We start from the raw sequence: 13,179 nt of genomic DNA, 5'->3' as shown, positions 1-13,179 counted from the left end.
AATCCATTTAAGTTCACATAAATTCAATGTCTCAAATCCATCTTAGAAACAAATAAGATTTAAAGTATTTTTATCTACGAATAGTAAACATATTCCTCATTATTTTTAGTAAGTCAATTATAAGCTAGGGTAAAAGAGGCTTTAAGTGATTATTTTACTACCCTCATTTCTTTTTTTAATTTTTTTCTTATACATTTATTTCATTATATAATTTAAATTGTCATTATTAAAATTTTTCCTTATACATTTATTTCATTATATAATTTAAATTGTGACGATTATATTGAAATATGAAATTACAAATCTAGTTGGATAATAATAAATATTAAAGTATTTTATTTAATAATTATTTATAATAGTAATATAATGTGAGTTATGATGTTTTTAAGTGTTGTTATTTTTTGTTGAATTTGTTTTTCAATAACTAAATAACGTCATCATGTCAATGTTTACCTCTTTAAAACAATTGTCACTTTACACAAATATATAAAGTGGTGGTCGTTGCGACGTTTTGTATTACAATACTATATTATATTTTGTGACTACAAGATTTATGATGTTTTTGAAAAATATCACGCACATAAATAATGACATTTGAAAACATCATGATGTGAACAAATAAATACAACAATTTATACGAGTTTTCATAGTGCATGCATATTGATTATTTTTTCTTCATAACATTTTAATTCAATGACACAATTCAAAAATAAAGACTAAAATGTTAAAAAATGTAATGCAAGAATATTGTAACTGATAATCAAGGCCAAACTCTATGAAAGGTCAATTCTTTGTCTTCAAAAATATGATAAATCTAATATATATTACAAAAAATATAACAAAATTGAAAAAAATATTAAAATAATTATATTTATTCGTCTTAAACCACCTTTCTTTACTTAAGAAAAAGAGATTGTTACAATCAAATGTGTAAAACATTTCAAACCCGTATAATTTAAAAAGAAAAATAACAACTTCTAAAAATACTCTCATCCAATATTATAAAGATTCAAATCCATATTATAATAGTTGATAAGTTCAATATATTTCCCAAATGTGTGGCCTAACTCTAATGCATTCAAAAGTAACAGAGAAATAATAACAACGTTATTGAATGGAGATATTAGATTTTTTATTTATCATATATATATATATATATATATATATAAATATAATTACATGATACCTAGGTTCGAAGAAAAGACTTTCCATATTTGATTATACCTCTATATGTACATTTTTATCTTACTAGGTTTGTTTTATTGTCTTGGACATATATAATTGTTTGACAAATAAAAAAATAAAAAAACAAAACAGAACAAGAACGTGTGTTTGAGGAGGGAAAAGTTAAGGTCCATTTATTGACTTTCCGTACACTCATATCCTTGTTTCTGGTTCACACGAACGTAACAATTTTCTGAATAAGCAAAGTGATGATAATGTGTTTCTCAAACTCTGTTTCAGAATAAAACACGGAAGGTATTTGGATAACAATTAAACAAACTTCGAGAAAAGAAAAAATATTACTACAAACACTTTCTTGTGCGTAAAATCCAAAATAAATAAATAAATAAAATTGTAGATTAGGTCAATTGTCCAATATGAATTTTGAGGAGCAACATTTTATGATGTTTTCCCTTATTTTATCTCAGAACATGAGGAGTGAAATGAAATATTTATCATTCAAATGATCTTAATATATATATGTTTGGCAACCCGAATTATAAATTCTAATCAAAATGTGTTAAATAAATTACTATGATAGAATTCTTTGAGAAAGCAAGTTATATTACTATATAAAATAATTTCACATCATTGTATAATTAAAAATATATAGTGTACATATTCAGTCCAATAAATATTTTAAGTAACGAGTCTAACAAAACCCATTTAGTCTTCACCAACCTAAATTGGTCAAGAAATATTCTGAGATATATAATAACAATAATCATAACAAATCTTAATATTTTGATTATGTTATATTTTTTATTATCATGTATTTACAGAATATATATAATATATTTTACAAAATATTATCATTAGCCTACGGTAAACTAAATTTTTATGAGCTTGTATTGAACTTTTCAAAATTTTACAATTTCTGAGTCCTTTGTCATCTTGCTGAAAGCAATTATACAGCACGAACATACGTTACGTCATGAATTCAGCAGTTATACCAATAACATGTTTTGATAAAAAAGCTTTCAAAAATGCGTTTCACGAGAATGGTTAAAATAGCAATTATATAACCAAACATTGTGCAACACCCTCAAGAGGAAGAAACTTGTCCTTTTCACAGTGGAATTATTATTATTATTATTATTATAATTCCTTAACTAACTGAGAAACCAGAATTACTGCCAATGCTGTCGTGTCCTAATCGTTTCGTTAAAAAATCATTAAATTCCTCACAAAATAAATATGAAATTTGATGAGGACAAATGAAGCTGTTCAATTCAACCCATCACTGTTATTTCTGCAAAGTTGAAATTAATGGCAGTGGAAATGTGCCAAACCAAGTGGTTCTGTGATTTATGAAATTATGACCACAACAAAAATGATGTGAGTTTGTGGTTCAGACCAATCAACCCCAGAAATATTCTCTCTCTTCTTTTTTATTTTCCACAAACATTTTATTATTATTATTATTATTACTAGACATACATTCCATGGAAACAGATAAGCATTGATGAGTAACTGTTCGAAGTTGGTGTTCCCAGAATAAATAGCAGAAAATGCAAAACTACACACTCTCTTGAGTTCTGTCCGATTGCATAACATTGGTTGGTTGTTGTCACAAAAATCTCTTGCCCTTTGGCCATAATCAAAAGCCAACACACTGTTCATCAAGCTAATCATCAACCCAACCTTGCTTGGTTCCACTGCAAAATTTCAGTTATTCTTATCTCCATACATTGGATTGAAGTATTTCTTCTCCTCTCTCTCTCTCTCTCTCTCTCTATATCTATCTATGTCTCCACTTTCCACGTTATTTTGTTATTATTTTAATTTTTTTTCCATCTCCATGTCTATCCTCTTCTCATATGAGCCTCAAGGTGTCGTATATATAGCATACCACCTTGTGCAGCTTTTGTGTTACTTGAATTTTGGAAACTTGATCTGCTTTTGCTTTGTTATTTCATTATCAGTACCCCTTTGGGTCATATACTGGTTACCCTCAACTGTCCTTTTGCTCATCTTTGAAGAACTATTTTAAAGTTCGTTTTTTTTTTGTTGTTGTTACTTCTGTCTTTTCATTCCTTTTATAAATCTCTTCATTCTTTCTTCAAAGTAAAATTCTGGGTTTGTTTGTTTGTTTTTTTTTTTTTTTTTGAATTGGGGACACAGAAATTAAAGAACTGATTGGGATTTCCATTTGTGTTGCTGGGTCTCTGATTTGAAGCTTTTTGGTGGGTGGATCCCAAAATTATGAATGCCCCCTTTTCTTCTACCAATAAGTTTTGTTGCTGAACAAATTAGCCCTTTCTGGCTAAGGTTTTTGAGTCTGTAGTGCTGGGTAATTGATCTTTGTATATTGTTTTAACTTAGGATCTTCAGTTTTACCTTTTTTATCATTGGTGGCTTTCTCACAAATCTACTCTCCAAAGTGATTTCAAAGAGGTGTGGTGTGTTAACTTTCCTGTTTGTTTCATATTCATGCTCAATTCTGGTTGTGGGTTTATCTTTTAGCCTAAGACAAACTTTGAGGTTATTTCTCATCCCAACAATTGTTCTCTCTGCAACTTAAATCCAGCATCAATCGGTTTTAAATTTCTCGAAGATCTCTCTACTTTACTTCATTACTAGAGAAAAGTGGGATCTCTGGGGTTACCTCATCTATGATTGATTATTCCTGTTAGAACAGGGACCTTTAATCTTTAATGTGTATGTGCTGAACATGAATTGAGAACTGTTTCCTAGTTTTCATCTTCGACATTGAAACTATTGCTTTGTTATAAGATTTGATTTTTATGCGCTGTCATTTTACATTTACACTTTACACTGTTAATCAATCAAAACCCCATCATAGTCTGTAATTGGATTGATTCCAATGTAAATAGTCTTTCACAATGTACACACACTATTACTGTTGATTTAATTTAATCCATAAAAAAATTGCAGCATTTCCTAAACAATAAGATTCGGATGAAGATTCTTTTTTGTTCTGTGGCTTAACTTGTGGATGAAATTTTGTTAGGAACTAAATTCTATTATGCATTCCAGGTAGATTCCTCGTTGGTGCTGTCAAGTTCATTTGTAAAGAATGAGTCAGCCTAAGATCAAGCGCAGAGTTGGTATATACGAGGTGGGGAGGACAATTGGTGAAGGTACATTTGCAAAGGTGAAATTTGCAAGGAACTCTGAGACAGGAGAACCTGTGGCTCTGAAAATTCTTGACAAGGAGAAGGTGCTCAAGCACAAGATGGCTGAGCAGGTTGAATACCTCAGGAACTTAACTTCAGATCTTACTCTGTTCTTAATTTTATTACTTCATTTAATTGGAAAACAAACAGTGTAATGACATAATGGTTCCTCTCATTTTCCAAAACCTTTTCAAAATGTTGAGAAAGTGTAGTTTTCGGTGAACTATTTTTAGGTGGCAGGTTACAGAATTCAGATGTTGCTTATCGTAGTACTGTTATTTTATTTTGGTAGATGCTTTATAGATTCTGACAAAATTAAGTCAAGTTTCTTAGATGTTTTTAATGTATTTTTGCAGATCAGGAGAGAGGTGGCTACAATGAAATTAATCAAGCATCCAAATGTTGTTCGATTGTATGAGGTCTCTCTTTCTCTCTCTGTGGACCACACATGATGCAATGATTTGCCATTCTCTTTTTTAAATGACTTTTTTCTTTATTTTATTCTTGTCTGAAGTTTTTCTGTTTTTAGTGTAGTGGTTCAGTATAGACGTTCATGTTTGTTTCACTGAGAATTCTGCCTAATGCCTACCACTCCAGAAATTATTTATGAAGTATCCTGATGAATAGTTAAAGTCATTGGATGTTTTGAAAGATTGTTTTTTTTTCTTAAAAAAAAACAAACTTTGTTCATCTAATTCTGTTATGTTTGGATAAAGAGAAAAGAAAATACAGATAACATTTTTTTTCTCTAGTTGAAGAGAAAGTGCAAAGTAATCGGAGAAAAAGTTTACTTCTAGAAATAAAATTCAAACCTTTTACTTTTATCTCTTCTCCGGGTCAAATTTTAAACTTTTATCTTCACTCTCATTTTCTTCCCACCCTGCCAAACGTAGGGAAAGTTCTAAATATTTTGAATGCTTGAATCTTTATTATGAAAAGAACTTTCTTGTATATGCAGAAAGAAAAAGTTGTGAGTTGTAACAAGTACGTGTGAAATACATTTCTCTTTCAATGTTATTTCACTCTTTAACTCACCATTCTCAGTCTGTCTGATAATTAATTTGCTGATGGTGCTGTTTTTGTATGTCTATCATCAAGATTCGTACCTAAACAGAAATGATTTTCTTGGGAAGTATACATGCAATTAGAAATCAAAATAATTCTCAACACAGTTTACTTTGTTGCATAACTCTGTCTGTTTCTAATTTAACATTTTTGTTGACAGGTGATGGGAAGCAAGACAAAAATATACATTGTTTTGGAGTTTGTGACTGGTGGGGAGCTCTTTGACAAAATTGTGAGTGTATAATATTGTTGGTTTCCTTTCATTTTCAATTTATTCTACAATTTTGGGGCAAAAAAGGATCAAAATGGTGACTCTTTAACATATATTTACAGTCAACCAATCCTATTTATCTTATGATACTGGACTAGTGTTGGATCACGAGAACATGATCCTTGTTCATTCATTCAACACATTATCATCATTCACTGTGCTGTTGTGTCTTGGATTGTCTTAGAATTAGATAGTACATTACATGGAAAAGTTGTTGTATATGTTCCAATGGACATTTTGTTGTGAAGGTAAACCATGGACGTATGAGTGAAAATGAAGCACGTAGATATTTCCAACAGCTTATAAATGCTGTTGATTATTGCCACAGCAGGGGTGTCTACCACAGAGATCTGAAGGTAAGGCTTCTTTTACTCACACACGCACATGTGCAGGTGTCACAAAAATATTTTTGAGTTTGATATAATAAGAAATAACCTCTTACAATTAATGCCTATTCACATGCTTTCTGCAGCCAGAGAATTTGCTCTTAGATACTTATGGGAACCTTAAAGTTTCCGACTTTGGATTGAGTGCCCTCTCCCAGCAAGTTAGGGTAATCATGAATTTCATTGCCTCCTGAGTTTCACTTTTGTTTCGTGTTTATCTTTGTTCAGTAAATTGATTGATCTTGCTTTTTGAAGTAAAACTATGACCCAATTATTGATGTCATAGAAGAACATAAAATAAAACAAATAGAAAGTATGAACATGTGTGTGAGAAAAGGGGAAAATGCTATCTAATTCAGGTGATTGTAAAATATATGTTCAGCAATTGCAGAAGGGAGATCTATGAAACACAGAAAGATACAACTTCCAACAACCTTTTAACCTTTTTATATTTATTTTGACCAGAGACATGATTTGATTTGTCTTGAATCAGGAGATTATGCAAGTAATTAGTTATGATTTAGGAAGAGAAAGCATAATAGCATTAAGAGTGTGGCATTATTGAAGTTGGAACAAACAAGAGCCAACAGCATCGAAAATTATATTCAATCATTCACTCATCACTCATAAATATTTAAATCCTTTTACTCACATTCATAACAGAGAAGGACACAGTTTTATACATTTTATACTCCGATCCTGTCTAAGACACTGCTCTCTCTTTCCAGCCTGTCAATTGCTATAAATTTGAACTTATTCTATAATGTTAATGAAAAGTTGACAGTTTTCTTGCATTTGAAGAGGATTTATTTATTTGTTTGTTCTTAATAGGATGATGGGCTTCTCCATACTACATGTGGGACACCAAACTATGTTGCTCCAGAGGTACAGACAAATGTCATGCTACTTAATTGAGTTGTATTGTATACCAAAGTTCATACATTTTTGAGTCACTCTTCTAACTCTTATACTCTTGTTATATATAGGTCCTTAATGATAGAGGCTATGATGGGGCAACTGCAGATTTGTGGTCATGTGGGGTGATTCTCTTTGTATTGGTTGCGGGTTACTTACCTTTTGATGACCCTAATCTTATGAACCTGTATAAGAAAGTGAGCACCATTCAAAATTTACTGTACAATTTTACTCTTCCCATTGTTTTCTCTCTGTTACATTTTATTTCTTGATCCACAGATCTCAGCTGCTGAATTTACTTGCCCCCCGTGGCTTTCTTTTAGTGCCAGGAAATTGATTACACGAATCTTGGATCCTGATCCCACAACTGTAAGGAGCAACATGTGATCATGTGCTTAATTTTTGCCATGTAAAATTGCATGTTTGTTCTGAAAGTAAAAGACAATTTTACTCTTAACCAACTTGGTAGCTTCCAATAATCTCTAAGGACCAGGTTTTTGACTTGGTATCATCTACATCAGTTTGATTTCATAATTAACAAATGAGGATAATGGTTCTTCTAGAATCACATTTAAGTAACTAGTCCCCTGCACCATAATAAAATTGATATAGAGAAGATAACTGGTCCTCAATATACAGTATCATGGCTATTTTTTCTGTAACAGTTAAATTTTGTTCTTCATTTCTGATTTACTCTGACTGTATGGCAGCGTATCACTATACCTGAGATTTTGGATGATGAATGGTTCAAGAAAGATTACAAGCCTCCAGTTTTTGAGGAGAATGGGGAAATCAACCTTGATGACGTTGAAGCTGTCTTTAAAGATTCTGAAGTAAGTTGAAGATTACTTACTAGATATGATTTTTGTATTCATTTTCTGAGTTCTGGAATCTTTTCTCATAAAGAGTTTTGCTTGCGTATTCAGGAGCACCATGTGACAGAGAAGAAAGAAGAGCAGCCAACATCCATGAATGCGTTTGAGTTAATTTCCATGTCCAAAGGGCTGAACCTTGAAAACTTGTTTGACACAGAGCAGGTTCACAGCTTCACATGATAAGATGCTTTTTAAATTATTTCATTATTGTGATGCACATGTAGAATCCAAATACAGGGAAAACATGCAAGACACTACAATTTTGGCTTAAACTACTTTATTTATAAAACCAAGTTATTTATGTTGAAACTTGAACTTAATTCGGGTGAGAACTTTGTTTTCAAGTGAAATTTGTGCATATTCTGAGATACCTTGCTAAATTTACCATATTTCTTCATTCTAATGTCATTGTCATCAGGGGTTCAAAAGGGAAACAAGATTCACATCAAAATCACCTGCAGATGAGATAATCAACAAGATTGAGGAAGCTGCAAAACCTCTTGGCTTTGATGTGCAGAAGAAAAATTACAAGGCAAGTCCTTCTTGTCCAACAACTTATGATGAGCTTCTCTACTATGTCTATAGCTTTAGTTTTTGAAATTAATAAACCATCACCTGCAGATGAGGCTTGCAAATGTGAAAGCTGGAAGAAAAGGAAACCTTAATGTTGCCACTGAGGTATATGATTGTTATTTGGTGATGTGGAACACTATTTGTCACATTATTGTACAGAAACTTAAAAGTGCTCATCATAAACAGATATTTCAAGTGGCACCTTCTCTTCACATGGTTGAGGTACGGAAGGCAAAAGGAGACACATTGGAGTTCCACAAGGTGTTCTTCTGTCTTCTTCTCTGCTTAATTGCTTTACATATTCTCTGCTTATATTTGTACCAGTAAGAATTTTTTCTGCCTAGCTTATAATCAAATATTTGTAAAAGAAAAGAAAAGAAAAACTTGAATCAAGCTTCTTATATCCTCATCATGAAGTTGTTGTTGAATTAAGAAAAGGATGTAGATCTTTTCTTGTTCTTGAATGGCAAGGTAAGGCTCTGCTGGAAAAGAATCTAATTGAAATTGTTTGGTTGATCTTCTGCAGTTCTACAAGAAGCTTTCAACAAGCCTGGATGATGTTGTTTGGAAAACAGAAGATGATATGCAAATGAGAGAAACAAATTGATATTGATATTATTATTATTATTATTATCAAGTGTAATTTTCTTCATTTCTGAAGTTCTACTATTTTCCAATTTCTTCATTCTTATTTCTTCTAAGGTTTCTTCCTGTAGGTTTGTTTGGACTTTCCATAGTACTCATAATGTATGTTGTACCATGCTATTATTTTTGGAAAGCATGCAGAGTTCATGTAAGAATTTTACTCATCAACACTTTCACTTATGTTCATGAAACAAAAATTGTAAGAAAATTTGAATATTGTATATACCTATCTATTTATCTTTCGTTTGCTGTCACTTTCTTTCTCTCATCTCTGTCCAGCAACATGGTAAGCTCATTGCAGTGACTGGAAACTCAAAACAGATGATTAAGAGAGAAAGAAGGAAAAAGGATATATATATATATATATATATATATATATATATATATATATATATATATAATCAAACTATGTTTGAAATATAATAGAGTAAATTAGATTGTAATCTTGATTTTTGGGTGATTTAAAATTTAATCATGATTGTTTTAGAGAAAAACAGATGAAATTGTAGAAAAAATATATATATCAATTAGGATTCTCGTTCAAGAATTACACTCTGTTGAGAAAACTATGAATAAAATATGAAAAACAAAGATGGTGAAATTCACTAAAAACAGAAGACTTAAGAAGAGAGATGACTAATATATTTCACTACAACATTTGTATATTTTTATGTTTGAACAGTTTTCTATTTTTATTAATACAATATTTGATCCTTCTTTATAACTGTGTAATATTTGACTTCCTTAATTTATTTAGCCAGTAATTTTATTTGTGTGAATATTTATTCAGTAATAATAATTTCAAGCAAGTTACAATGTAAAGCACAAACTACTTCCAAGCTAAAATTAAACTTACTGATTAATATCTAATAACTTAACTGTAGCAATTAAAATCTTAATATTAAAATCTCACACATCTATATCAAGAATAAAAGTATAACTGAAATATTCTTTAAGTACAATAAAATGTCAAGTGAAAAAGAGACAACTCAAAATCATTTTTTAGTTGTCTGGTTCAGTGGGCATCATCATCATGAAGCACACTCACTGAGTCATGAAAAGAACAAGAACGTGATGAATTAGGTGTGCAAACGTTAGAGAAATGATTGCTGATAAAGTAGAGTTATAAACTATTATTATTTTAAGCAAATTAAGTATAGTAATCATAATTAATTACCCAATTAAGACTTTTTAAAAAAATAAGTGTAATTTCTATGTTGGCAAACCAATTAAAAATTATCATTGATACGATTAATTAATACAAAATTAACTATATAACATATTAAACAATTATTTGGAAAAATAAGCTGCACGGGTTTTAATACAATATTTATAAAAATTTATTGAAGTGAAAACTGAGATGGCTCACTCTTCGATGATGTCCATGATTCTTGATGGTGCATAGGTTTTTGTCTCTTCTCTCTGCAATGTCTCTTGTTTTTCGATGACGACAGCAGTGTCACTGTTCTCTAAACTAAAACTGGTATTTTGCATTCCTAACATCACCCACATTTTTCAATTTTCACCAATGAGGATTTTTACTGGGTATTTAATTCACCTGAAAAATTTTCATCCTTGAACCTATTTAACTTGCTTGTTCGGTGCAAAATGGTATCTTTTGGCGCTGAATATAATTGAAAGCACTTTTCTGTGTTCCCGGGATTTCATTTTGTTTGGGATTATGGTATAACCAAGAAAAACCCAATATTATGCTACCCTTGAATGACTAACTTTCCATTTCTGCAATAATATTCTCATTATAGAATGGTAAAGTCAAAAGTTTTTGTTTTTGTGTTTGTGTTTCTATCCTACGTTTGGAATAATACAGCTATTTCTTGAGACTTTGGTCTGTTGGATTCGGTTCTGTGTACCTCTTTCTATTTTTGATCTTCTTTTCATTTTGCCACTTAATTTTTGCATTGATTGTTTATTAGATTCATATGATTTTGATTCTAGTTCAATGAGATTGTTGTAGGTGAAAACTTGTGTGTGGATGATAGAACTTCAGGGCTAAGAGGTTGTTAAGAAGATGGTTGGGAACATTGCAATCATTGTTTCATCATTGCCAACTTCTTCTTCTTCTTCATGTCTGATTACTCAACCAAGAGATTCTCCCAGTTTCAAGCTTCTTCCAATGAGACACCAAATACAAATCAACAGAACAAGAGCTACAACATCTTCTGATGCAGGTCATGGCCAAAGGTCATCTTCTGATTCAGCTTTGTTGAAGATTCCACACACTGTTTGGAGGAAAACATTGAAGCCATTAAGTGATTTTGGTTTCAGCGATAGAAGCATCTGGGAAGGTGGGGTTGGACTGTTTCTAGTGTCTGGTGCTGTTCTATTTGTTCTTAGTTTGGCATGGTTAAGGGGATTCCAAATAAGATCCAAATTCAGGAAGTACACAGTGGCGATTCTGTTTGCTCAAGCTTGTGGCATAAGCAAAGGAACACCTGTGAGAATAAGAGGAGCCACTGTTGGCAATGTCATTGGTGTTAATCCTTCTTTGAAGTGTATTGAAGCAGTTGTTGAGGTCTCTTTCAACACCATAGTATTTCTGCATCAAAATTTGATAATCTTTGATTAAAAGAAGCTTAATTGTTGAGTTAGATTAAACCAGGAGTTTGAATTTGCAGGTTGGTGATGTTAAGACAATCATACCACGGAATTCAGTGATTGAGGTAAACCAGTCAGGTCTTTTGATGGAAACAAAAATTGACATCACTCCTCGTGATCCAATTCCAGCACCTTCTGTTGGTCCTCTTGATGAAGAGTGTTCTAAGGAAGGTGTTATTGTGTGTGATCGTGAAAAGATCAATGGCCAGCAAGGAACAAGTTTGGATACATTGGTTCGGATATGCACTCGCCTTGGGCGTGCATTAGAGGAAATTGGTATCAGCAATAGCTATTCATTGGTAGAACGAGTACTTTCCATCATTGAAGAAGCAAAACCTCTTCTCAAACAGGTTTGGTGCTCTTGAACAGACAAATTGATTAGTGTTTGATGATGGTGAATGAAATTTCAGTTTCTTCCATCTCCAAAACATAAAATAAGTGTGGTGAATAAGCATCTGTTGTACTTTTATGAATTCATTTATCAGATGCAGTAGGTGTTTCTTTCTTTCTTTTTTGTTGTTCAATTGTTCTGTCATGCATTCTCATGGCCATAGTTTCATTTTGATGTAGTAATGCCTCAGATCAAAGCCATGGCTGAAGATGTTCATCCTTTGTTAGCTGAAGTCCGTGACAGTGGCCTGTTGAAGGAGCTTGTGAATTTAACCCAAAACCTTGCCCAAGCTTCTGAGGATTTGAGGTTAATTGCCTAAACTTCTACGGCTCTAGTTGATCACCAATTTGTAATAACTGCACAAAATTGGACTGATTCCAAAATTCTTTGTATTCCTAATTTAGACTCCAAACATTATCCAAATATAATGGCTCACAGAAATCGTGCTTTGTGTATGCAGAAGGGTACATTCATCCATTATGACCCCTGAGAACACAGCACTGGTTCATAAGTCCATAAACACAATTAGTTTTACCTTGAAGAACATCGAGGTAAGACACTAATGTTCAAAATCTAATTGTTATGAATAGTACTTGCCAATCTAATTATTTGATCTTTGGCTGTATCACTACAGTATATTAGCAAGGATATTGTGGGTTTTACTGGGGACGAGACTACCAAAAAGAATTTGAAATTGCTTATCAACAATCTCAGCAGGCTATTGTGAAGTCAAAACATGAAGATAGGAAGTAGAGAATTACAGGTAATAATAGTATTGCGAACATGGTTTACATCAACTGCAACTGGTTACGAGGTCATGGCACATTCAAAGTGGTTCTGGTTGATGAAGATATCTCCTGTTAATTATAGAAGAGGTTATATTTGTCGAGTTTTCTAAAGCCATTGTGACTTCCGACACTATAATTTGTTACCTTGAACTTCATATAAACGTGCAGTTTGTTGTTACCTCTGAACTCAATGTCCATACTCATTCAATCAGTAAAATATTAATTTTTATTGACCTTTTCTTTTTACATATAAAAATAATATGGTTATTTTACCAGATTATTTTAATATA

At 31.8% G+C, this 13,179-nt stretch overlaps 2 protein-coding genes across 9 annotated transcripts; both read left to right on the top strand.

Moving 5' to 3' along the window:
• The first annotated feature begins 2,645 nt into the window (after positions 1 to 2,645).
• On the top strand, positions 2,646 to 9,336 carry LOC114193764 (CBL-interacting serine/threonine-protein kinase 3). Of its 5 annotated transcripts, XM_028083697.2 has the most exons (15): positions 2,646 to 2,925; positions 4,225 to 4,435; positions 4,721 to 4,783; positions 5,590 to 5,661; positions 5,949 to 6,056; positions 6,173 to 6,253; positions 6,918 to 6,971; positions 7,073 to 7,198; positions 7,281 to 7,370; positions 7,712 to 7,834; positions 7,928 to 8,038; positions 8,295 to 8,408; positions 8,498 to 8,554; positions 8,636 to 8,710; positions 8,976 to 9,336. In XM_028083697.2, the coding sequence occupies exons 2-15, from the start codon at positions 4,265 to 4,267 to the stop codon at positions 9,054 to 9,056; spliced, it is 1,326 nt and encodes a 441-aa protein (XP_027939498.1). In that variant the 5' UTR covers positions 2,646 to 2,925; positions 4,225 to 4,264; the 3' UTR covers positions 9,057 to 9,336. The 5 variants fall into 5 exon arrangements, with proteins under 5 accessions (XP_027939498.1, XP_027939494.1, XP_027939496.1 ...); XM_028083693.2 differs by having other exon boundaries at positions 8,498 to 8,710; XM_028083695.2 differs by having other exon boundaries at positions 2,925 to 3,056; positions 8,498 to 8,710.
• Positions 9,337 to 10,437: 1,101 nt separating this feature from the next.
• Positions 10,438 to 13,124, top strand: LOC114195579 (protein TRIGALACTOSYLDIACYLGLYCEROL 2, chloroplastic-like). 4 transcript variants are annotated; one of them, XM_028086096.2, is made up of 6 exons: positions 10,438 to 10,577; positions 11,070 to 11,627; positions 11,731 to 12,060; positions 12,292 to 12,407; positions 12,562 to 12,652; positions 12,736 to 13,124. In XM_028086096.2, exons 2-6 carry the CDS (start codon positions 11,124 to 11,126, stop codon positions 12,826 to 12,828), a joined length of 1,134 nt encoding a protein of 377 aa, XP_027941897.2. In that variant the 5' UTR covers positions 10,438 to 10,577; positions 11,070 to 11,123; the 3' UTR covers positions 12,829 to 13,124. The 4 variants fall into 4 exon arrangements, with proteins under 4 accessions (XP_027941897.2, XP_085521782.1, XP_027941898.2 ...); XM_085665656.1 differs by having other exon boundaries at positions 10,450 to 10,499; XM_028086097.2 differs by lacking the exon at positions 10,438 to 10,577 and adding an exon at positions 10,670 to 10,778.
• The last annotated feature ends 55 nt before the right edge of the window (positions 13,125 to 13,179 follow it).

The sequence above is a fragment of the Vigna unguiculata genome, chromosome 8, assembly GCF_037176805.1.
Source record: "Vigna unguiculata cultivar grain cowpea cultivar isolate G323 ecotype 2 chromosome 8, ASM3717680v1, whole genome shotgun sequence".
NCBI lineage: Eukaryota > Viridiplantae > Streptophyta > Magnoliopsida > Fabales > Fabaceae > Vigna > Vigna unguiculata.
The sequence above is the reverse complement of the archived record's forward strand: the minus strand, read 5'-3'. Positions and strand labels throughout refer to the sequence as shown.

Excerpts from the sequence above, each read along its gene's own strand:
- LOC114193764 (XM_028083693.2), top strand. The coding sequence starts at position 4,265 with ATGAGTCAGCCTAAGATCAAGCGCAGAGTTGGTATATACGAGGTGGGG. Across the intron at positions 6,972-7,072 it reads CAAACTATGTTGCTCCAGAG|GTCCTTAATGATAGAGGCTA; the intron begins GTACAGACAAAT and ends TGTTATATATAG. Across the intron at positions 7,835-7,927 it reads CTGTCTTTAAAGATTCTGAA|GAGCACCATGTGACAGAGAA; the intron begins GTAAGTTGAAGA and ends TTGCGTATTCAG.
- LOC114195579 (XM_028086096.2), top strand. The coding sequence starts at position 11,124 with ATGGTTGGGAACATTGCAATCATTGTTTCATCATTGCCAACTTCTTCT. Across the intron at positions 11,628-11,730 it reads GTATTGAAGCAGTTGTTGAG|GTTGGTGATGTTAAGACAAT; the intron begins GTCTCTTTCAAC and ends TTGAATTTGCAG. Across the intron at positions 12,653-12,735 it reads TTACCTTGAAGAACATCGAG|TATATTAGCAAGGATATTGT; the intron begins GTAAGACACTAA and ends GTATCACTACAG.